General features: G+C 36.7%; 1 protein-coding gene across 2 annotated transcripts in view; it reads right to left on the bottom strand.

Moving 5' to 3' along the window:
- Nucleotides 1–6,204: 6,204 nt before the first annotated feature.
- PSMA6 (proteasome 20S subunit alpha 6) overlaps nt 6,205–23,199 on the bottom strand; it is a 30,195-nt gene continuing 13,200 nt past the window's right edge. For both annotated transcript variants that reach the window (XM_042942985.1, XM_042942983.1), the window contains exons 2-7: nt 14,413–14,507; nt 13,857–13,938; nt 13,006–13,161; nt 9,897–10,075; nt 8,504–8,598; nt 6,205–6,640 (exon numbers count right to left, since the gene is read on the bottom strand). In XM_042942985.1, the coding sequence (XP_042798919.1) occupies nt 6,583–6,640; nt 8,504–8,598; nt 9,897–10,075; nt 13,006–13,161; nt 13,857–13,938; nt 14,413–14,507 (665 nt within the window). In that variant the 3' untranslated portion in view covers nt 6,205–6,582. The remainder of the gene's footprint in view (nt 6,641–8,503; nt 8,599–9,896; nt 10,076–13,005; nt 13,162–13,856; nt 13,939–14,412; nt 14,508–23,199) is intronic.

Below are 23,199 nucleotides of genomic sequence, written 5' to 3'. Positions count from 1 at the left end.
TGTGCTGTGTGTGGCAGTGATGATTTGGCCCGGGAAATGTAAACACTTCATGCATGCTCAGAGTTTGGGCCACCTGGGTTAGCGATTGTCTGTGCTCTGAACTGGGGAAAGCAAGCACCCCATGGAGAGTTTGAACAAGGGGTCTTGACCAACACGTGACTAGCTGAGCAAGGCTCCTCTCCAGATAATGCTTCCCTCCAGGTAGGCTGTGCAAACACTTCAAAAATGGGTAAGACCCTCCATACCTTCACTTTTGGTATTTCACCAGGAAAATGTGGGCTTAAATTTGCTCATTAAAAAACTGAAAATTTCCATCAGGTTTTCAAAACCCATGCTTTTCAGTATAGGTTTTTAGAATTCAGAACTTAATTTTTGCCTGGTCGTATAAGTAATACACAATCCATTTAAAAATTTGGAAAATACATTAAAGTATAAGAAATGAGAAAAATTATTCATAACTGATATGAACACTTTGGATTATCTCTTGAAATTTTCTCCAAGCATTTAAAAAATTAATAGACTTTATTTTTTAGAACAGTTTTAAATTTACAGAAAGATTGAGTGGATTGTACGGAGAATTCGCATATAACTCCCCTCTGCACCCACACACATACCTGTTTTCCCTATTATGAATATCTTGCATTAGTGTAGCACATTTGATACATTATTATGAAGTAATATTGATACATTAACTAATGAACCAATGAACTAATATTGATACATTATTATGAACCAAAGTCCATGGTTTATATAGATAATCACCCTTTGTGTTGTACATCTCTATGGGTTTTGACAAATGCAGAATGTCGTGCATCCACCAGTACTGTATCAAACAATAGTTTGACCACCTTAAACCTGTGCTTCTCTAGCCGCTGATCCCTACCATCCTCCACTTTCCTTCACCCCTGTTCCAAATACCCAGTAATCATTGATTTTTTACTGTCACTGTAGTTTTGCCTTTTCCAGAATGTCATACAGTTGGAAGCTTAGTCTTTCCAGACTGGCTTCTTTCACTTAAAATGTGCACTTATGGGTTCTCGATGTCTTTTCATAACTTGATAGCACATTTCTTTTTAGAGCTGAATAATATTCCATTGTCTGGATGTACCACAGTTTGTTTTCCAATCACTTATTGAAGGACATCTTGCTTGCTTCTAGTTTGGGGCAATTATGAATAAAGCTGCTAAAAACATTTGGGGTTTTTTGTTTGTCTTTAAAGTTTATTTATTTATTTATATTATTTATTTATTTATTTATTTATATAAATAAATAAAGTTTATTTATTGAGGGAGTGTGAGTGGGGGAGGGACAGAGAGAGAAGGGGAGAGAGAATCCATCCTAAGCAGGGTCTGTGCTGTCAGCACAGAGCCCGATGCGGGGCTCAATCCCACTAACTGTGAGGTCATGACCTGAGCTGAAATCAAGAGTGGGACGCTTAACTGACTGAGCTGCCCAGGCACCCCTAAAAACATTTGTGTGTAGGTTTTCGTATGGGCATAAGCTAGATCTTACAGCAAGATGGTGTCAAACTGCCATCCAGAGTCATTCTCACCAGTTTCTGCTGCTTTTTATCTCCACCAGAATTTCATATAGTCAATCAATTTGTTTTAAACCCTCCTAATAGATGTGTAGTGATATCACATTATTGTTTTAATTTGCAACTCCTGATGACCTACAGTGTTGGCTCCATGCTGACAGCAAAGAGCCGGATGCAAGGCTCGGACTCACAAACTGTGAGACCGTGACCCAAATCAAAGTTGGTCCTCAGCCAACTGAACCACCCAGGCACCTCTGCCAGTTTTTGAACTGGACATTGTCTTACTGTTGAGTTTTAAGAATTATGTATTTTGGATATCAGTTCTTTATCAGATATGAGTGTGCAAAGATTTTCTCCCAGCCCGTGGCTTGTCTTTTCCCTTTTTTTTTTTTTTAATGTTTATTTATTTTTGAGACAGAGAGAGACAGAGCATGAATGGAAGAGGGTCAGAGAGAGGGAGACACAGAACCTGAAACAGGCTCCAGGCTCTGAGCTGTCAGCACAGAGCCCGATGTGGGGCTCGAACTCACGGACCGCGAGATCATGACCTGAGCCGAAGTCGGCCGCTTAACCGACTGAGCCACCCAGGCGCCCCAGTCTTTTCATTCTCTTAAGTGCCTTCACAGAGCAGAAAAAGTTTAGTTTATCAGCTTTTTCTTTCATGAATATGCTTTTGGTGGTGTATCCAAAAGCTCATTGCCAAACCCAAGGTCACCTTGGGTTATGTTATGGTCTAAAAGTTTTATAGTTTGTTGTTTTACTTCAAGTCTATGATCCATCTGGAGTTACTTTTTGTGATAGGTGAATGTTTTGCATGTGAATGTCCAGTTGTTACAGCACCATTTGTCAAAAAGACTATTTTTTCTCCATTGAATTGCTGTTGCTCCTTTTTTCAAAGATTGGTTCATTATGTGTGTGGGAGTCTATTTCTGGGATTTCCAACTGTCCTAATTGATTTACCTATCCTTTTACCAATACCAAGCTATCTTGACTACCCTAAGTTTGTAGTAAGCCTTTAAGTCAGATAGTATCAGTCCTTTGACTTTGTTCTTCTTTGGTATCTTTGGTTATTCTGGGTCTTTTGCCTCTCCATAGAAACTTTAGAATCAGTTTGTTAATGTCCACAAAATTACTTGCTGGGATTTTGTTTGGGATTGTGTGGAACCTATGGATTAAGTTGGGAAGAACTGGCAACTTGACAATATTGATTCTTCCTATCAATATTGACTCTTCCTTTTCATTTATTTAAATCTTTCATCAGGGCCTCCTGGATGGCTCAGTCGGTTAAGCATCCGACTTCAGCTCAGGTCATGATCTCACGGTTCGTGGGTTCCAGCTCCGCGTTGGGCTCTGTGCTGACAGCTCCGAGTCTGGAGCCTGCTTCAGATTCTGTGTCTCCCTCTCTCTCTGCACCTCCATCGCTCACGCTCTGTCTCTCTCAAAAATAAACATAAAAAAAAACCCTTTAAATTTTTCATCAGTTTTAAAACTTTCCTCATATGGATATAGCACATATTTTATCAGATTTATATCTACATATTTAATTTTTGGAGGGTGCTAATGTAAGTGGTAGTGTTGTGTTTTAATTTCAAATTCCAATTGTGCACTGCTGGTATAGAGGAAAGCAACTGACTTTTGTATATTAATCCATATCTGCAACCTTCCTATAAACACTTACTAGTTCCAACAGTTCCAAGAGTTTTTTTCTACATTGTTTGTATTGTTGAAATCATAGACTTTGTAAACAATCATATGCTGTTTTTTCTCTCAATTATGTCATGGCATTTTCCAATGTAATTAAAAAAATTTTTAAACTTTTTTTTTTTTTTTTAACGTTTATTTATTTTTGAGACAGAGAGAGACAGAGCATGAACGGGGGAGGGTCAGAGAGAGAGGGAGACACAGAATCTGAAACAGGCTCCAGGCTCTGAGCGGTCAGCACAGAGCCCGACGCGGGGCTCAAACTCACGGACCGCGAGATCATGACCTGAGCTAAAGTCGGAGGCCCAACCGACTGAGCCACCCAGGCACCCCAAAATTTTCTAAACACTTTTAATGGCAGCAAAATATTTTACTGAGCTATGATTAGTTAACATCCATCTTTAACTTCATGCATATTCCTTATTAGAAATGCAGAAGAGTATAAAAAAATGTGCTCATAGTTCTACCATAAACAACCAAATTAATTTCCACCAGAAATAACCACAGTTCATATTCTATTGTTTTCCTTCTACTGTTTTTTTTTTTTTTTTCTGCCAATGGTTCCCCTTTCTTGGGCAATAGCCTTCTTTGAATATCTGATGAAAGCTATGGGTCTCTCCCAGGAAATTAAGATATGCACTAAATTTTTGCAAAGTTCCAGAGTTCTAGAGGCCTCTATGGCCCATCCCAGAAATGACTGACAAGAGGCTGGGACAGGCTACACTTATGGCTGCCCTGGGGGATGAGATGTTGGGACAGTTACATGTACCAAATGTACATCCCCTTCTGGTACCCCACCCCTACCTGCTTGTTTGCCACCAAGGGCAAGGGCGTGGCAGGTGGCACCAGGGCGAGGGCTATCTTCCTGCTTCCTCCTACTCGTCCTCCTCTGCTGGGGTGGCCTCGTCATCTCTCATGAATTATAGGCACTTTGACAGCTATCAGCAGGCGCAGCTCACAGCCCTTCTGTTGTGGGTGAGCCCAGGTCTCTGAGGAAGTTATAGTCACAACAACAGCAGCAACAACAAAATAGAGACAGAATATATAGAGAATATTACCTCTGTTGACCTGAATATATTCTATGACATATAATTATAGAGAAAATATATGTGTTCTATTTTTGGAACAGTTATTCTTGGTATAGAATAATGGCATTTTTTAGAACTTTGAATCTAGCCACCTAACTGATGGTGGGGAGGGGAGAACTTGACGTAGGTGATTGTAGGTTTCATCTAATGCCCTGACAAAGAAGTCTTGGGGTCAGACAGTTGTGTGTGAGTCTACTCCTGTCATCAATGCTTGTGTGATCTTGGACAAATTAATTTACTGAGCTCAGTTTTTTCACTTGTGGTAGGGGACTATTGATAGTATGGATCTATGATCCTTTCTGCATTAACTCTTATATATCCCAGACTCTTAAAACACACACACACACATACACACACACACACACACACACACACACACAAACAGAACTAGAGTGACTTAATGTTCATACTTAAATTGATCATTTCCATTTCTTCTAGCTCATTTAAGCATAATTTAGCCAATCCAAGAAGCTTAATAATACTATTTTACACTTGGGGCATCTGGCTGCCACAGTCGGTATAGCATGTGACTCTTGCTTTCAAGGTTATGAGTTCGAGCCCCACATTGGGTGTGGAGATTACCTAAAAATAAAGTCTTAAAAAAACAACACTATTTTATACAGTAAAACCTTGGTTTGCAAGCATAATTCCTTCCAGAAACATGTTTGTAATCCAAAGCACTTGTATATCAAAGTGAATTTCAAAAACCATTGGCTCAGTTGTGATCATGTGACATTTGATGTCATGTACTCTTCTTATTGAAAGACATTGCTCATTTATCAACTTAAAATTTATTAGAATGTTTGCTCATCTTGCAGAACACTCACAGAACAAGTTACTTACAATCCAAGGGTTTACTGTACTTAAATTTGTCTAGATTTTGCATAATGTAAAACTTATTTTTCTAACAAATGAGGCAATTTGCATTTTCTACCACTAAGAGGTATTTTCTTACAAAATAATCAAGGTATTTGCTAGACTTTCACCCATGACTCCAGAAGGGTGGAGTCGATCAAGACTCTTAAGGGTATAGTTGTCTGTTCAGTGAAGTAGGCTGAGGGTCTACACAAGACCCCACTTTGAAAACGGTAGTACCTTTACAGGGCCTAGTGGATATAGACGGGTAATCCCAGAGCAGCAGCCCCTGAACTGGAAGATCTTGCTTCCCCTTTAGGACTCATGACTCAGCTCTGATGAGGATGTGGTCTGTGAAGTTTCCTGCTTTTAGTGGTCACAAGTTCACATGGTCTCCCCTTTTGTGGGACTGGTGGCTACAGATAGAGGAGCAACTGCCTCCAGGCATTTGTATTAGGCCAGCAGCCACGTTCACCTGTTGTGTGTGGTGACAGCCTGTCTCACCCAGGGCAAATGAGGACATGAAACGTATCAACCTTAGAAATTGCGAGATTTTTGGATCATCTGTAACAATTAGCGATTCATGTCACCAGGGTATCACTATGGGAATTTAAAAAAACTTAATTCTGTTCAGTAATGATTTTTCTGAATATAATCTGCTCTTCTTTTTCCCTTAACATTGTTTATAGTGGCATCTCTACTATAGGCCAATTCCTTAAAGTCTGCTTTAAATAATTTTAAGGCAGCATAGAAAATACATATATTCTACAACTTTCCTGGCCTCATTGTTTCTCAAAGGTAACTGCAATTTTTGCTCTTAAAAATAGTGCATCTTACGGAGTAGAGATTAAGTGTATCTCAAAACCACTAATAACAATGCCAATCTTTTCACTCTGGTTAAAACCTCTGACAGAACTTGGGAGTCCAGTTCAGGAATATTCCATTTGAATGAATGAAGAAATGCAAAATAAAGGTCTTGCCTCACATGCCAGCTTACAATCAGAGCAAGTTATACAACCACAGTTTTTAGTTTGCCATTTATTCATTAGGCCATAGAGCTATAGTTTAAACTTCTGCCTGTTAAGTTCCTAAAGCCAAAGAAACTTGGATCTCTGTCAACAAAAAGCATAAAGCTACAATGTGAGGATGGTGGGCACTAACAGTCTGCATGCACCAGAGGCTTACGACTTAAAACTTGAGGTGAAATTAAGACAAGATGCGATTATTTTCCAAAAGCACTATTTTTTTTTTTTATTTATACAGAGTCCTAACCACTTCAGTGGCAGGAGGAGTGGGAGAGGTTCCTTTTTCAATCCAGGGGCCTCCATAATGTTGGTCTGTTGTTACCAAACACACAGGCAAGTGGCGTCATGGATTTGGTAAACTAACTACGTACAATGTTTAGTCTCTCTCTGCTAGAGCAACAAGGTGAGCATCAATCTCTGCTTCTGTAAGAATCCTAGAAGGCAAGGAGAAAAAAACCCGTAACTATTTTACTTTTTGAAAACTTTTTCTTATCTAAAATTCCAAACACACGAAAGTAGAATAGATAGTAATGAATTCCTGTGTACCTAACACCCAACTTGGACAATTATCAATTTACAGATTTAAAAAATCTGTATACCTGTCATCCCTTTAGAATTCCCAGGTATTTCATCAACTTTATCTATACACAAAAATGTTTACTTCTTTGACATCAGATCTAAAATTAGGTTTTCTTTTTTTTTTAATTTTTTTTTTTTTTAACGTTTATTTATTTTTGAGACAGAGAGAGACAGAGCATGAACGGGGGAGGAGCAGAGAGAGAGGGAGACACAGAATTGGAAGCAGGCTCCAGGCTCTGGGCCATCAGCCCAGAGCCCGACACGGGGCTCGAACTCACGGACCATGAGATCGTGACCTGAGCTGAAGTCGGACACTCAACCGACTGAGCCACCCAGGTGCCCCTAAAATTAGGTTTTCTGAAAGCAAACTCTTTTAGTTGTAGCTATGACAGAAAATATTTAAAGCAAACCTATACATAATGTATTCTATTTTAGCTCCAATGTCAAAATGCCCTTTAGAAAAAAGACGGACATCTGGGTGGCTCAGTTGGTTGAGTGTCTGACTCTTGGTTTTGGCTCAGGTCATGATCTCATGGTTTGTGAGACTGAGCCCATGTTGGGCTCTGTGCTGACAGTGTGGAGCCTGCTTGGGATTCTCTCTCTCTCTGCTCCTCCCCCACTTGCTCACTCTCAATATAAATAAACAAACATTTAAAAAAAAAAAAAAAAAAAAAAGAGAGAGAAAAGAACTTGCAGGTCCTTTAAGCAGATTTATAAATTGCTCCTGCAGGAAAAATACTGCTAAAACCAAACACACAATTACTTCCCACAGAAAAAAAAAAAAAAAAGTATAGATTCAAAAATTTTTTAATTCCATGAATTTTTCTTAAATCATTCACATTTAAACCACTTACCTACAGGCAACAAAGAGAATAAATTAGAAGAAAAAATGCATAGTAACAAAAAACTCTGTAAGGTCCAGTTAAGCTTAGTTTACCACCTTTTTTCCCACCCCTAACCATTATCAAGTATCCCTGTAACTGTGACCTAAGAGTAAATACAAATTATAGTTAACATGCCTTCCAGCAGTATCCTGCATCTGTGGATTTAACTGAAGTATTTTTCACAAGTGCATCCAGATTCATGGTAAGTAAACCACCTCACAAGGTTCTGGGGGGATTAAGTGAGATGGTATATGTTAAGCACCCAGTATAGATTTGACTCATGGAAGCTATAAGGTTGATCTGTAGGAGTTAGTTACTTAGTAAGAACAGACAAGCATCCAGCATCTGCAATTCAATTAGCTATATTCAAAATTTGGGGTTTCCAAAGATCTCCAGACAGGGTCTGATATAGATTAGTATTTCATATTACTCTCAAAGCTCCACTTAAATAATCACTAAATAATCAAAGCTTCACCTGAAAAAAACTAAAACCTACTACTCTGGGAGATGAGGTTTCTATTGGCCATAAGGTAAACAAAGGTAACACTTATGCTTACTTTACTCCTAACATAAAGAAGGTTATTTTATGTTGCCTCTGATATTTGATATAAAATTACTCAGAAATGAGAAGCAGTTATGTCTGCCTTAAAGAGATTTATGGTAAGTTTTAAAACAGATCTCTCAGGTAATGAGGGAAAAAACTGCAATTAAAAAAAAAAAATGCTTTTTCCCCCCAAGTTGTAGGACAAATGGACCCACACACTTCTACCCTTCTAGGCTGTAATTTATCTCTTGGCAAACTTCTTTAAGCACCTGTCCAACAATATAACTCACCTGAATTTAGGATTTTCAACTGTAACTACTCCAACTTCTATTTCTGAAGGTTTAAAATCAATTGATAGAACAGTAGATAGGCATGTAATTGCAGTCTGAAAAAAGTATCAACATTAAAATAGTATTTTTCAGAGATTCCAAGATTTTTCATTCCAAGCTTATTCAGATCATGAATTAACCACAAACTATTCATTTTTGTTCCATGTTTCAGTGATGCAGTTCTACAACCACGTGTTACCAACAGATTGCTTAATTCTAATATGTTGCCTGCCAATGAGAAGAAACTTGGCTTATACTAAGTCAAGTCATAAATGAAAGGGATCTATCAAAAAACACAGGATGAATCACACACAACAGTCTGTTTGCTTGATGACCTCTACATGCTGGGCACTGTGCTTAGCACTTGGGGTGAGATGGGGGAGAGGATAAACATGAATGATACAGCCTTCCTTCAAGGAAAATTTACAGTAATAACAATTTAAGAATGTTTTAAAGTGGCTCTGTATCTGATGTGATTAATCATTTATGTAATTATGAACTGCAAGTAAAAAAAACCTTTTATAAACATTTAAACAGGACACAGTACCTCCCAGATGAGAACTAACTTTATATCTCCCATTATTATAAATAATACTGCCAACCAAACATAAAAGTATTAGATAGTAATTCTTCTTTTGTCACTTACCAGAATCATGTTTTAAGTCTTTAGAATGGTTGTATCCCAGACCCTCCTTTCCAAAATTTACTAAAATTTTTGTTTTCAACTTCTTGGCAGTAAATAAAAGGTTTCCTTGGTCTAAGATTACTAAACATTTATGTAAAATTTTAGCTTGTTGTGTCCATTTAAAACATCCCAATCATAATGAATAATCAATCTCCTATCATTCCTGCATTAAGCTAGCTCTGCTTTTGCATCCCAGATAGAATTTCTCTGTCAAGTTATCGCATGAGCATATATTCTTTAACCAAGAAGATGTTTGTTTGCTGAGAATCTGGTATGCGGCTCTTTCTCCTTTAGGGCCATAAGAGTAACACTGCGGACTCAATTTTTTCACTTTTGCTCCCAGGAAGCTTAAGTCTAATTTGAGTCACAACCATGCAGGTCTCAGGCCCTGCTCTTGAATTCTCATTTTTAGTTACATCTTCCCATTTTATAAGTGTTTTATTGGAAGCAGTTTCAAATACATTATGACATGAGATAAGGAATTAAGTGAATACAAGCAGTCCTCATTGTTCCCATGTCAGCTGAATGACACCAATTTTAAGCCAACAAACTTGGTTCTGTGATAAATCCAGAACAGCCTTTTTAGATGGTCAATTTATACAATGATCTTCCCTATTCTATTTAGCATTTAAAAAAAAAAAAAAGGTCAGATCCTTTTGACTAACTTACTTCCACTGTCTGTTCAAATGTCCAATCAAATTTCTTCTTGACTTTTTTTTCAAGGAAGCTGGTTGATTCAGTTTGTTTAACTCCTGCTGCAGTGGCTTTAAACCCACAGTAGTAACCTGCAGGATCACACTTGTACACCTGAGGGCCTTGTTCTTCATCTATACCAATTAAAATCATACCTAAAAAGAAAGACCCTCATGAAATATCTTATACTTTTGTACAACACAATTTCTTCTTTCTTTGTATTGTCATAAAGCTATTGTTAATCACTATTCTGTCCATCTATTTTAGGATATGTATTTTGCTTAAAGAACACTGATAAAATACAGGTTATCACCACAGATAAACTAGGTAACCAAGAACTTTCCATTTCACAAAAGGCTTATCAAAGATGTTTTTAAAATTTGAATTATTACAATTATAATTTACAACTTTCTAAATCCTTGCTATTACTCAAAGCATATTCCTCTGAACCCTTGAGATGTTACCAAATAAATTTGAATTGAATTGAATTGAATTCAAGTTGAATTCAGTTAAATTTTTCATGTTCCTTTTAGAGAAAATAATATATAGTAGTATGGTAAATGTTCTGCTGTAGACTGACCTACTTAAACTTAGTAGTTCTTTAATTTATTTGACCAAGGAAGACTTTTTCTCTTTTTTTTAAGAACTTTTTCTCTTTATTTTTTAAATAAAAAGAACTTTTTTTTTCTCTTTTTTTTAAGAACTTAAATTCTAAAGAATTTAAGGTTCCAGGGAACCAAAATTGTGGAATACACCTTGGGAATGGTGGCGCAAAACGAAATGCACCTTGAGGCTACTTGCTTATCTTCAGACTGCCCATCTTTGATACTGCTGGTATACATTCCCCTAGTAGTCAGGAGAAACCAAATTCTAAATTCTGTACACAGAACTTTATTATTACAAATCCATTATGTTACAATGACATACAGTTAAAATAAACACCACACCAAACTTCTTTCTACTCAGCAAAGCAGGTAATAAAGTATTTAAAGAATGACTTAACTCCTGGTTTCTTGCATTTCTAGATCTGAACCTCTTTTATGTACAGGCATGCCTCGTTTTATTGCGTGTTGCCTTGTTGCACTTCACAGATACTGCATTTCTTTATAAAGGTTTGTAGCAACCCTGTGTTAAGTCTATTTTTCCAATAGTGTTTGCTTGCTTCATGTCTGTCACATTTTGCTAATTCCTGGAATATTTCAAACATTTTCCATTATTCTTATTATACTTGTTACAGTCATCTATTATCAGTGATTAGGACTTGTTGAAAGTTTAGATGCTAGCATTTTAGCAATAAAGTATTTTTAAATTAAGGTATGTACATGGCTTTTTTAGATATAATGCTATTGCACACTTAATAGAGTACAGTGTAAACATAACTTCCATATGCACTGGGAAACCAAAAAGTTCATCTGACTCACTATATTGTGATATTAGCTTTATTGCAGTGGTCTGTACTGAACCTGCAATATCTCTGAGGTATGCCTGTAGTTTCCTCTGTTTTAAGATTCAGTAGTAGTCAATCACTTTATTCACATTTAGAGATGTTTTACCGAGTCTACCAATGAGGAATTTTGAAACTTATTTAATTGATAAACACGATGACAGTGATCAGATATCTGTTTTAATCAAAGGTTATGTCACCCTCTAATTTTCTTTACATTTTATACTTGATATAAAGTATAGGGCAACACCAAAGAGATATCCACTTACTGCTTGAGGGAACAAACACTTTTTTACTCCAGTCTTGCAAGATGAGCTGGGTTTAATAGATGGTAAGGACATGAAGGGCAATCAAGGCAAAAGGAACAACATGCACAAAGGCATCAAGACATGAAAGGTCTTGTTATATCCAGGTGATGACAAAAGACCCATGCACTACCGGGACTTCAGGTGAGGAAGGAAAGCAGTACACGGAAGAAGGTGCTTGGGAATAAACTGCATGTCATATTAAGGGGCTTGGAATTTACACTGTAGCTGATGAGGAATCAGTTTTTCTAGGGAGTAACAAACAAAATTTAATTTTAAAATGATAACTCACATAGCAACATGGAAGACAGACTAGGAAAGAGTGAGAAGGGAGAGAAGAGACAAGTAAACTAAGTGGCAAAGGCAAGAGATGATGAAGAAGGAACAGAGGAGACAGGAAAGAACAGATATTCTGAGGTGAAGCTCGAAGACTAATCATATGACCAGGGAAGGTGGAGTAGGCGTAGCAAAGAGAAGTTGAGGATAAAAGTAGGAAAACAGCAATGATTTCAAGTCTGAAGCATCTGCAGGCTGTGGAGGAAGGGACTGGGCTAACACTAATGTAGTAGTGACTGGCTGAATACAGGTAGTAAACGAAAGTATGAAAGAGGGTGAGATCACGGACACAGAACCAAGAGGGAGAGAAGGACCACAGAGAAAGCCTGGTGAGCAAAAACATTTAAAGGAAAAGCAGAAGATGAGCTAAGGAAAGTGAAGAAAAGGGGGAAAGAGCATCACTGAAGAAACTGAGGGAGGATTTTTAAATGAGAGGTCAAAAATAGGGTCATATGTTAGAGAAAAATCATTGCACTCACTGTTTTAATTCCCATAAACGACACAATGTCAAAAACAAACGTGTTCAATTTTTCAGGATAATGTATTACATTCAATCTAAAATCAGTAAACCTCATCTCTCTCCTAATAGAATTTTACTTGTTTTTAAAAAACATAATATAGTCTACAAATATGAATCCCAGGTATATGTGTTTGAGCCTAATTCTTTAGGGTGATCAAAAAAAAGAGCTACATTGTTAAGATGCGTATTGAGACATCTGCATGGAAAGAGTAATCCGGAATTGCAGTACAACTCCCATTACAACAGCCCAATGTAACAGTGACTTGGATCTTTCAAATCAAACCTCCTTAAAAGAACTATTTTAATGAAGTCTAATAGCACCTAAAGCTTAAGAGATAATACCTAAAATACTGTTGTGAAACCTACCCTTCATCGCTGATTTATCATAGAGAGTTCCACCCTTTATATAATTTTCTTTTATTCCTCTTTCTGAAAAAATGTAATTCATCAATTATTTGTGAGCCTTGTTAGCATACTTACAACAACCAAGAGGCCTCATTTCAGCATTCTGTGTGTAGACCTGAGAAATATCAGCAATTCTTTTGCACAGCATGTCCACAGGAATCTCATAGCCATACTTGTACTTCCAATTAGCTGCCTCATAGCGTGCCCTCTGTACCTGGGATCTGCTGTCCGCTTAGAGCAGAAAAAACACGTTTACTTCTTTAGAGGAAAGAGTGAACGTAAAATCAGACAATTTTCCATTTTCCATACATATATAAAATCTCCACTCTAACTTAAGGAAGGTAGAGTGGTCCACTATGGTTTCTTCTACCACCAACGAACGGTCGATGACTCAGCAACAAATATATGACAAAAAAGGAAAACATATTTAAAGATGGAGTTCTACACACAGCACTTCCTTTTATGCTGAGTCCTTTATCAGCCGTCAAAATAGTTTCTACAAGTGTTTAATAATTCCCAAAAGAACAAGTTTTAAGGAGAATGTTTCTCTTATCTTTTTTGTAGGCTTGAATTTTCTCTTGATTTCAGAAAACAGAAACCCAAAGTAATTTTTATAATTCTCATCAACTTCTAACTGTGCCATTATTACCAGGTTTGAAATATATGGACTTAACTGCCTTTAAAGTATTAACTACATATGAAATAAATCATCTATGAGAGGGGCCTCAGCCCAGTTTCCCTGACAGTAGTATACAGATCTAATTCTATTATACTTATGATTTCAAAAAAGCTCACAATACTCCGAATATACTGATACTAACCTTGGAAAATGGCAAATATACTCCTATATATCAGGCACATCAGGCACTAAAGGGAGCCTTTTAAAATTAATACAAAACTCAAAAAGTAGACATCAAATCAGTTACCTGTCATTCCTGTCATCACACAGCCAATGTTTTCAGTTATCTTGAATAAGTGAGTCACTGTGCTAGAATCCAATAATTTGTCCTAATGAACAAAAGAGATCAAGATAATTTTTGTAAAATCAGAGGCCCCAGTGCAGGGATAAAAAAATACTATGGAGTTATGATAAACTATGTAACAAATGTCTTCTGTTCATTTTATTGTTAAACCCAATTTTTTAAAAAAGGCAGGGGATAGACTTTGTCTTCCTTTGTTAGATGATAGGTTTCCTGTGGGGGAGAACTATATCACCAAAGCCTGTTGCAAGATTCCTGAAGAAAAAAGACCTAGAATTCCCACTGTGCTTATAATCATTACCACAAAGTTCAATATGTTAATTCTGTCTACTCAGCTAAACAGTCCATAGCTGCCGAGTAAATACTTCTGGAGTGAAACGGGAAAGCACGAGGAAAGCAAGAATGTTAATGTATATAGGTTGTAATATAACTTTGTACAAACTCATGAAAAATCCTTACATTATATTCTGTAAGAACAGGCTATCTGAGCAGTATTACTTACAGGTACTTTCTTCTGTGTGACAATTACTGCACAGTCTTTCCCTCTGACAGCTACTGATGTAAGGCCACCCTGGTTAATAGCCTTAAAAGCATATTCTGGAAAACAGAATAGTGTTTTTAAAAGGTGGAATAAATTATTATAGATTCATCAAATGGAATAAGCAAGCAATCACTGAAAAGAATGAGCTAGAGCTATACAAACTAACATGGAATGCTGTCCAAGACATGCAAAGTTAAAATAATAATGATAATAATAAATTCTAGTTAAACCAACTCCATTTCTTTTCATTTTAGTTTACTAATCATTTTCATCAGACTAAGTACCAAATTTCCAAAAAAGATTTAATTAATTTATCATATCAAGTCTTAAAAAAAATTTTTTTTTAATGCTCATTTTTGAGAGAGAGACAGAGCATGAGTGGGGAAGGGGCAGAAAGAGAGGGACACACAGAATCAGAAGCAGGCTCCAGGCTCTGAGCTGTCAGCGCAGAGCCCGATGCGGGGCTTGAACTCACAAACTGTGAGATCATGACCTGAGCTGAAGTCAGACACTTAACCAACTGAGCTACCCAGGCACCCCTATCATACCAAGTCTTTATCAATTACATTTTATAATTTGAAAAGTTTGTTTTGTGGTCATTATTTCTACCAAGTCTGGTTTTCCTGGGTCAAATTTAGTTGCTCTAAATTTTCTCAAGATCTACTACTACTGCTAATTTTGGCCAGTAACTAATTTGACCATATGCAATTTTAATTGCTGTTAAGATTATTCTGTATTGTCTTTTCCCCTACCAAGTTGAAATTTTCTGGCTCATAGTTTTTCTGATTTTCATGATATCTAAAACAAGGATTCTTTAGTTTGTCTATAACAAACTTCAGCTTGTGCACTTCTAGCTGCTATCAAACCATTCCCCAGGTTAAAACAGATGGATCAAAGAGGGAGCATGAAAACAAACTACTTTAACACCATGCAGTTGACAACTGCTTTTGAAGAGTAGAATTACAAATGAGACTACCCCTTTCTATGTTTTGTATTTCTGTAATATCTAAATCTAATATAAACACACTTTGTAATTATAAAAGTAGCAACAGATGAACTATTGGAACCTCATCAAGATAAAAAGCTTCTGTACACAAAGGAATCAATCAACAAAACTAAAAGGCAACGGACAGAATGGGAGAAGATATCTGCAAATGACATACCGGATAAAGGCTTAATATCCAAATACATGAAGAACTTACCAAACTCAACACCCAAAAAAACAAATAATCCAGTGAGGAAATGGGCAGAAGACATGAATAGACACCTTTCCAAAGACATCCAGATGGCTAACAGACATGAAAAGATGCTCAACATCACTCATCATCAGGGAAATACAAATCCAAACCACACTGAGATACCACCTCACAGCTGTCAGAAAGTGGAGAAAGGGGAACCCTTTTGCAAGGTTGGTGGAAATGCAAACTGGTGCAGCCACTCCGGAAAACGGAATGCAAGTTCCTCAAAAAATTACCTACAGAACTACCCTACAACCCAGAATTGCACTACTAGGTATTTATCCAAAAGACACAGGTGTGATGTTTCAAATGGGCACATGCACCCCAATGTTTATAGCAGAATTATTAACAACAGCAAAAGTACGGAAAGAGCCCAAATGTCCATTGACAGTTAAATGGATAAAGAAGATGTGGTATATACACAATGGAGTATTACTTGGTTATCAAAGAGAATGAAATCTTGCCATTTGCAGCAATGTGGATGGAACTAGAGTGTGTTATGCTAAACAAAATAAGTCAGGCAGAGAAAGACAAATATCCTATGATTTCACTCATACATAGAATTTAAGAAACACAGCAGATGAACATAGGGGAAGGGAAGGACAAATAAGGTAAAAACAGAGAGGAAGGCAAGCCATAAGAGACTCTTAAATACAGAGAACAAACTCGGGGTTGCTAGAGAGGAGGTGGATGGGGGGTGGGCTAAATAGGTGATGGGCATTAAGAAGAGCACTTGTTGGGATGAGCCCTGGGTGTTATATGTAAGTGATGAATCACTGGGTTCTATTCCTGAAATCGATACTACACTGTATGTTAACTAACTTGAATTTAAAAAAAAAAATTAAAAGAAATTAAAATAAAATATTAGTCATAAAAAACAGCAACAGAAATATTTGCTCACTGTAGAAAATACGGGGATTATAGAATACAATGTAAAAAAAAAGTCACTCATAACTCTAATCATTATTGACATTTTAACATAATAGATGTTTTAAAAATTCTGTCAAGTATTACTCTGGGCACAGGGTCTGAATCCTAGTCTCCTATGTTCAGAAAGCCAACTGGTGATGAGGACCAGCCAAGAAAGATACTACCTGTGCCAAAGAACTTCCTTTAATAGGAGCTATAATAAAAAACTCATCAAATATTTCTAAGTAGCTATAGATTGAAGACAGAAAAATAGAGTAAAAAAGACTCTAGCAAAACACCATAAAGAAAATCCTCAAATCTACCTTAGATTCAACTAGATTATAATAGTTTATTTTTACCATCACCACAAATAATTTCTAAAGCATAATGTTTCAAAATGCTTCTCAGTTCTATTTCTTATATGGCCAAAAAGCTTCTATCAGATCAAACCTCCACAGATAAAAAACCATAAACTCTGAATAACTACCTGAAGACACCAGAAAGTGACAAACAGTAGGCAGATTCTAGAAGGGGAGGACAATGCTTGGAAGAAAGGAATGGCATGAATGAGTTTCCCGTTTTCACAGCTTATAGACTGAGTGCAGGCCCTGGTCAGGGCTAAATACCCACAGAAAATTCAGTCTCTTTAGCCTGAAGAACTAGAGAACGGTTTGGGGGTAACTACAGCTACTGGAAAATGAGGGAAAGAAAGGAGAGAGCCAGAGAGGGAAAGACTCAACCCATATATTATGTTACCCAAATCTGTGGCTGATTCTATAACCACATATACACAAGACAGACTCCAGGCAGCTTAGCTAAGGATAAAAAAAAGGGAGATTTGAGCTGCCACCCAAATTTTAATTGCCTGCTAGAACAAATCAACATTCTTTGAAGGAATATAACAGAATCCATGTCAACTGCATTAAATATTAATGGATAAAATACTCCAATTAAAGGCAGAAACTGTCAGAATGGATAAAAAAGCAAACCTCAAATATATGCTATCTACCACAGACACACTTTACTAAATGAATGGAAAAAAAGATTACCATATAAACAGTAAGCATCAGAAAGTTGAATGGACAATATTAATATCAGACAAAGTAGAGATTTCAAGACAACAAATGTATCAGAGATAAAGAGGGACACTTCAAAAAAATGTCACAGAATGTCAAAAAATGTCATAGAAAAATCAATTCATAAGAAAGAAGACAGAACAATCATAATGTATATGCACCTTATAAGAGTACTTTAAAATACATAAAAGTAAAATTGACAAAATTAAAAAGAGAAATGACCAATCCCATCCAGTTTAAGATTTTACCACCACCACTGGGCAACTGAAATAGACAAAAACACACAAAGTAGACATTCATGATATGGACCACACTATCGATCACCTTGACTGAGTTGTAGCTACAGAACACTACTGGCAACAACTGAAGAATATACATGCACATGGTGTAATACAAATGCACATGGTACCTTTACTGAGACAGAGCATATATTAGAGACCATAAAACAAGTCTCAATAAATTTTAAAGTACTGAAATCCCTAATTACTTGAAAAATTTAAAACACCCTTCTAAATAATCCATGGATCAAAGACATAATCATAAGAGAAACTTAAAAATATTTTGAACTGACTGGTAATAATGTATCAAAATTTGTAGGATGCAGCTAAAAGAAGGAATTGTATTGCTATGGTAGAAAGACCCTAAGGTGGCCTCCTCTCTGTAATCCCTGCCTCCGGGTGTTCACATCTTTGTGTAATCCCCTCCTCCTGAATGTGAGCAGGACCGTTACTTGCTTCTGACAAAATGTGGCAAAGGTGATGGGATGTCATTCTCCTAATTACATAAGACATCTTAAAAGCAAAAACGTATGTTACCTTCCATTGCATATTTCTCCTACCATCATCTTTTTGTAACATTGTTTTTTTGCCTTAAAGGTAAATGTCTGCCCCAAATGAATATGCAAAATTTTAAAATAAAAATGTTTAATTAATACAGCTTAATGCTTCTAAGACAGCCAAACTAATTCCAATTACTTCATAAGTTGAAACGTACACTGATAGCTTTGAATGCAAAAATATTATCAGAGGTAACAATCATGGCATTTACAGATGTCATTAAGTGAGCTTATAAAATGATTTACCTGTGACATGAGGCTAATTTCAGTCCTTAACTGTACTTGTATGTGTCTCATTTATCAATAAAATTATATATACATAGTTTATATATAAACAGATATATAAACATATATATTTATATAAATATAAACATATATAAAGACTCTGTCTTGCTAGCAGACTAACTCTAGAGATTCCTCTTGCTGACTTGCTAAATGGCTGTATGACAAAGAACCATGGGTGTCTTCCAGTGAACAGTCAGCTAGTAGCTGGGACCCTCAGTCTTATACTGAGAGGAAATGAATTCTACCAACATCCTCAGTGAGCTTGAAAGCAGAGTCTTCTCTAGTTGAACCTCCAGATGAAAACACAACCAGACATGATTGCAGCCTTGTGATATTCTAAGCAAACTACTCCTGACCCACAGTAACTGTGACTTAATAAATGTATTAGTTTTAGTGGCTAAGTTTGTAGTAATGTTTATGCAGCACAGAAAACTAATATGCTAGCCTTGTTTATATTAGACAAGGTCTAAAATCAATTATTTAAGTTACTACTTTAAGAAAATAGGAGGGTGTCTGGGTGGCTCAGTTAGTTGAGCGCCCAACTTTAGCTTGGGTCATGACCTCACTGTTCATGAGTTCGAGCCCCACATTGGGGTCTGTGCTGCCAGCTCAGAGCCTGGAGCCTGCTTCAGATTCTGTCTCTTCCTCTCTCTACACCTCCCTTGTTCACACACTCTTATCAAAAATAAATAAACCTTAAAAAAAAGTTTTTTTAAATAAAAAGAAAGAAACTTAGAAGGGGCACCTGGGTGGCTCACTTGGTTAAATTTCCGACTTTAGCTCAGGTCACGAGTTCACAGTTTGTGAGTTCGAGCAAGCATGGGGCTCTCTGCAATCAGCTCAGAGCCCGCTTTGGATCCTCTTCCCCCCCCTCTTTCTGCCCATTCCCTTGCTCATGTGCTCTCTCTCCCTCTCTCAAAATAAACATTAAAAAAAATAAGAAACTAAGGAAAGGTAAAATAAACCTGGTTCCCCCAAATTTCCTTATCTAATTCCCATCTATATCAATTCACCTTCTCTGAAGGAACCTTTCCTGGCTCTCCCTGGCTATGTCAGTTTCTTTCCTTTTTTTTTTTTTTTTTTAAGATTTTTATTTATTTCTTATTTTTTGGAGTAATTTCTACACCAAACATAGAGCTCGAAGTCCTAACTCTGAGATCAAGAGCCACACGCTCAACTAACTGAGCCAGCCAGGTGGCCCATGTGTCACTTTCTATAGTAACCTTCTTTGTACTGTTATTTTAGTACTCACCATGTTGCACTGTAATTTCCAATAAAATTTTATATAAATGAATCCCTATTGTAATATTACCAGTGTAAAATATATATTTTATAGTAATTTCCAGAAAAATGGAAACTGCTGGAGTAAAGAATCTTGAGACAACATAATAAGTAAAAAGTATCTTCTAAAGAAACACTGGTAGGGTAAAAATATAGTTTACAGCAGAGGGGAGCATGAAGGCTAATTAAGAAAAAAACAGAACAGCATAAGGGGAACATTTAAAGGTGTATTTGTTTTTTAAAGCCGGAATTCAAATATTGGAAATAGTAATTAAACACTTTATTTCCATCACTAAAGATTGGGGCTTTTAGGGTAAAATTTCAGAAAAACTTACAAACTAGCAAGCACTGTTACATTAATCTCCATAATCTGTTTTTGAATGTCCAAAATTATGCAGGATAATAACTGATAGTCCATTTCCCATTTTTTAAATAGAACAAATTATAATGAATTACACTCAATCTCAAGTCTTCATTTCCTTAAATACATAGTAAAATACATATTTGTAAAGTATTAGGTTGACCCACGAAAATCACTTTAATAGGTAAAAAAAATAGTAAAATATCAGCAGTTTCACATGGTTCAACCTAACAATAAACCATTAGGTTAGAACGCAAATTGCTTCCTTGACCACAAACAAAATGGTAAATCAACAGTTGTTTTGTATAGTTATCTATTTCACAGTCATCTCTTATTCACTTTCTTTCCTTATACTTTTTCCCAGCACTTTCCCAACTTTTCTGGGAGTCATTTGTATAGTACTAGGAAAAAAACAGGGGGAAAATATAAAAGATACTGTGATAAAACGTTCAGGAGAATCACGATACCAGACAATGGCTCATACTATGACCTGCAACAGCAGAGATGCATATCCCCTTTATGAACACTCATCGGCTTTGCAAGGCATCTATAGATGATTCCGAGGTTCTGCCAATTACAGGGCTATACTCAAGATTTTCCCCACCCATAATTTTGTTTAAAATGCTGTACTGAGTTTTGAGAGATAGATACGGGTTTTTTTCCCCCATATAAACATGGGCTGGAAAAATAAAAAAATGAAATGAGAGATCTATACATTCTATGAAGTTTGATTATGGAAAAAAAAAAAAAAAAAAACACCAAAAAGGGTTGTTCTACTGAGGCAAGGCAGGTATTCTGCAAAATATGTCTATTTAATTTCAATGCTGCATGCTAGAAACTTTTTGTTAGTAAGATTTTTGGAAGCTGTTTATTCTTCTGTCTTTCCCTAACCTTGGAACATAAATGAGAAGTGCATCTCATTCCTTAGCACCACCTATTACCCTCTTTAAAACTGTGATCTTTGGGGTGCCTGGATGGCTCAGTCAGTTGAACGTCTGACTCTTGATTTTGGCTCAAGTCATGATCTCAGGTCCTGGGATTGAACCCTGCATCCAGCTCTGCGCTGGGCATGGAGCCTCCTTGGGATCCTCTCCCTCCCCACCCCCTCTCTCTCTGCATCTTTGCCCCCCTCCTCCACTCACTTGTGGGCGCTCTCCCAAATGAAAAGACAAAACAACTGTGATCTTTAAGCAGGTGGGGTCATTAGAAAACTTGGCACTGGCATGGGGATGTAGAGGGTGTATATGAGGTTTGAAAACATAGTGTTTGATCTCGTTACTTTCTGGTGTAGTTATAATATGTATGTATTTATGTATGCAGACATTTAATTTCAAATCGATTCAAGGAGGGCATGAGAAGTCTAGGTTCAGAAACACTATTTTTTTTTAATGTTTATTTATTTTTGAGGGGGGGGGGGAGAGAGGGAGGTGCATGAGCAGGGGAGGGACAAAGAGAGAAGGGGACAGAGTATCCAAGATGGGCTCCAGGCTGACAGCAGTGAGCCTAAAGTGGGGCCTGAACTCATGAACTGTGAGATCATGACTGAGCCGAAGTCAGATGCTTGACCGAATGACCAGGTGCCCCAGAAATACTACTTTAACACGAGTTTTTTTTTTTTTTTAATAGCAAAAAATGTAAACAGTAAATACTTCCCAGTCCATTTATTTATAAAACTCTTGATTCCATTTTTATCACCCACTCATTTCTTCCTGACAGCATCCCTCACTGAAACATTTATTGAGCACTTACTTTGTGAAAGACACTGTTCTAATAAGTACATTGTATCCATTAAGTCATTAAATCCTTACAGCCCTATAAGGGACATGAAATTATTATTTCTATTTTACAAATCGAAGAAAATTCTCATAGTTGGTGTGGAGCAAGAACTTGAACTCAGGAATCCTGGCTTTGATACTATGCCAGACTGGTATTTCTAGATTAGAAAAGTGTCCTATCCAGTCTGATTCTACCAGTCTATTTCTTTCCTGTTCCTTATCAGTATACTCCCTTCTTAGAAGCAACTGGGCAGTGCTCATATCCCCCTGGCAGGCACATTCAAATGACACTCCTCTCCTCCCTTGCCAGACCTATCCAGCAAAGGATCAGCAAAATCAGGAGAGAAAAGCCCGAAAATAGTGAGGTTTATTTTGTCCCACCTGGGCCTTAGTTTCTTCATTGATAACTTAGGGATTTCTGAAATTAGATTTCAAAGCTGGTGCTCTGTGTATAGTTCTATAATTTTTACATACACACACCCTGAATACATTCATTAAAAGAAAATTTTCAGTAGTTACTAAAGAGTACAAACAACAATGAGAAATCATTCTCTTACTCCCTGGGAGCAAACACTGTCAACAGTCTGTAATTATGGGTAACATTTTAACTTTAAATTTGTACCTCTATTTTTTAAATTATTGCCTTTAGACTACATTTATGTTTTGAGTCCAACTATGGAAGAGGAGGAGCATACACTCACCTCTCCATTAATCTTTCCTTCCCCAGTCACCTCCCCATTTTTGCTTTATTTTTTTCCACTATCAAAGTTAACAATTTGCACTCATAATTCTTATATACTTTGGTGGATTCTAAAGTTTATAAACTCATCAAGAGCATTCACAATATTATAATGTACAAATATTTCACTAGAGAACCAAGTATGGATAGACCATAAAAAAGTAAATACTCCATGTTTACAGAGCTACTAAGCTAACAGACCAAAAAAATGAGCCAAAGAATCAAATAAGCACCTAAAAACATTTACTG

The sequence above is a fragment of the Panthera leo genome, chromosome B3, assembly GCF_018350215.1.
Source record: "Panthera leo isolate Ple1 chromosome B3, P.leo_Ple1_pat1.1, whole genome shotgun sequence".
Classification (NCBI taxonomy): domain Eukaryota; kingdom Metazoa; phylum Chordata; class Mammalia; order Carnivora; family Felidae; genus Panthera; species Panthera leo.
The sequence above is the reverse complement of the archived record's forward strand: the minus strand, read 5'-3'. Positions and strand labels throughout refer to the sequence as shown.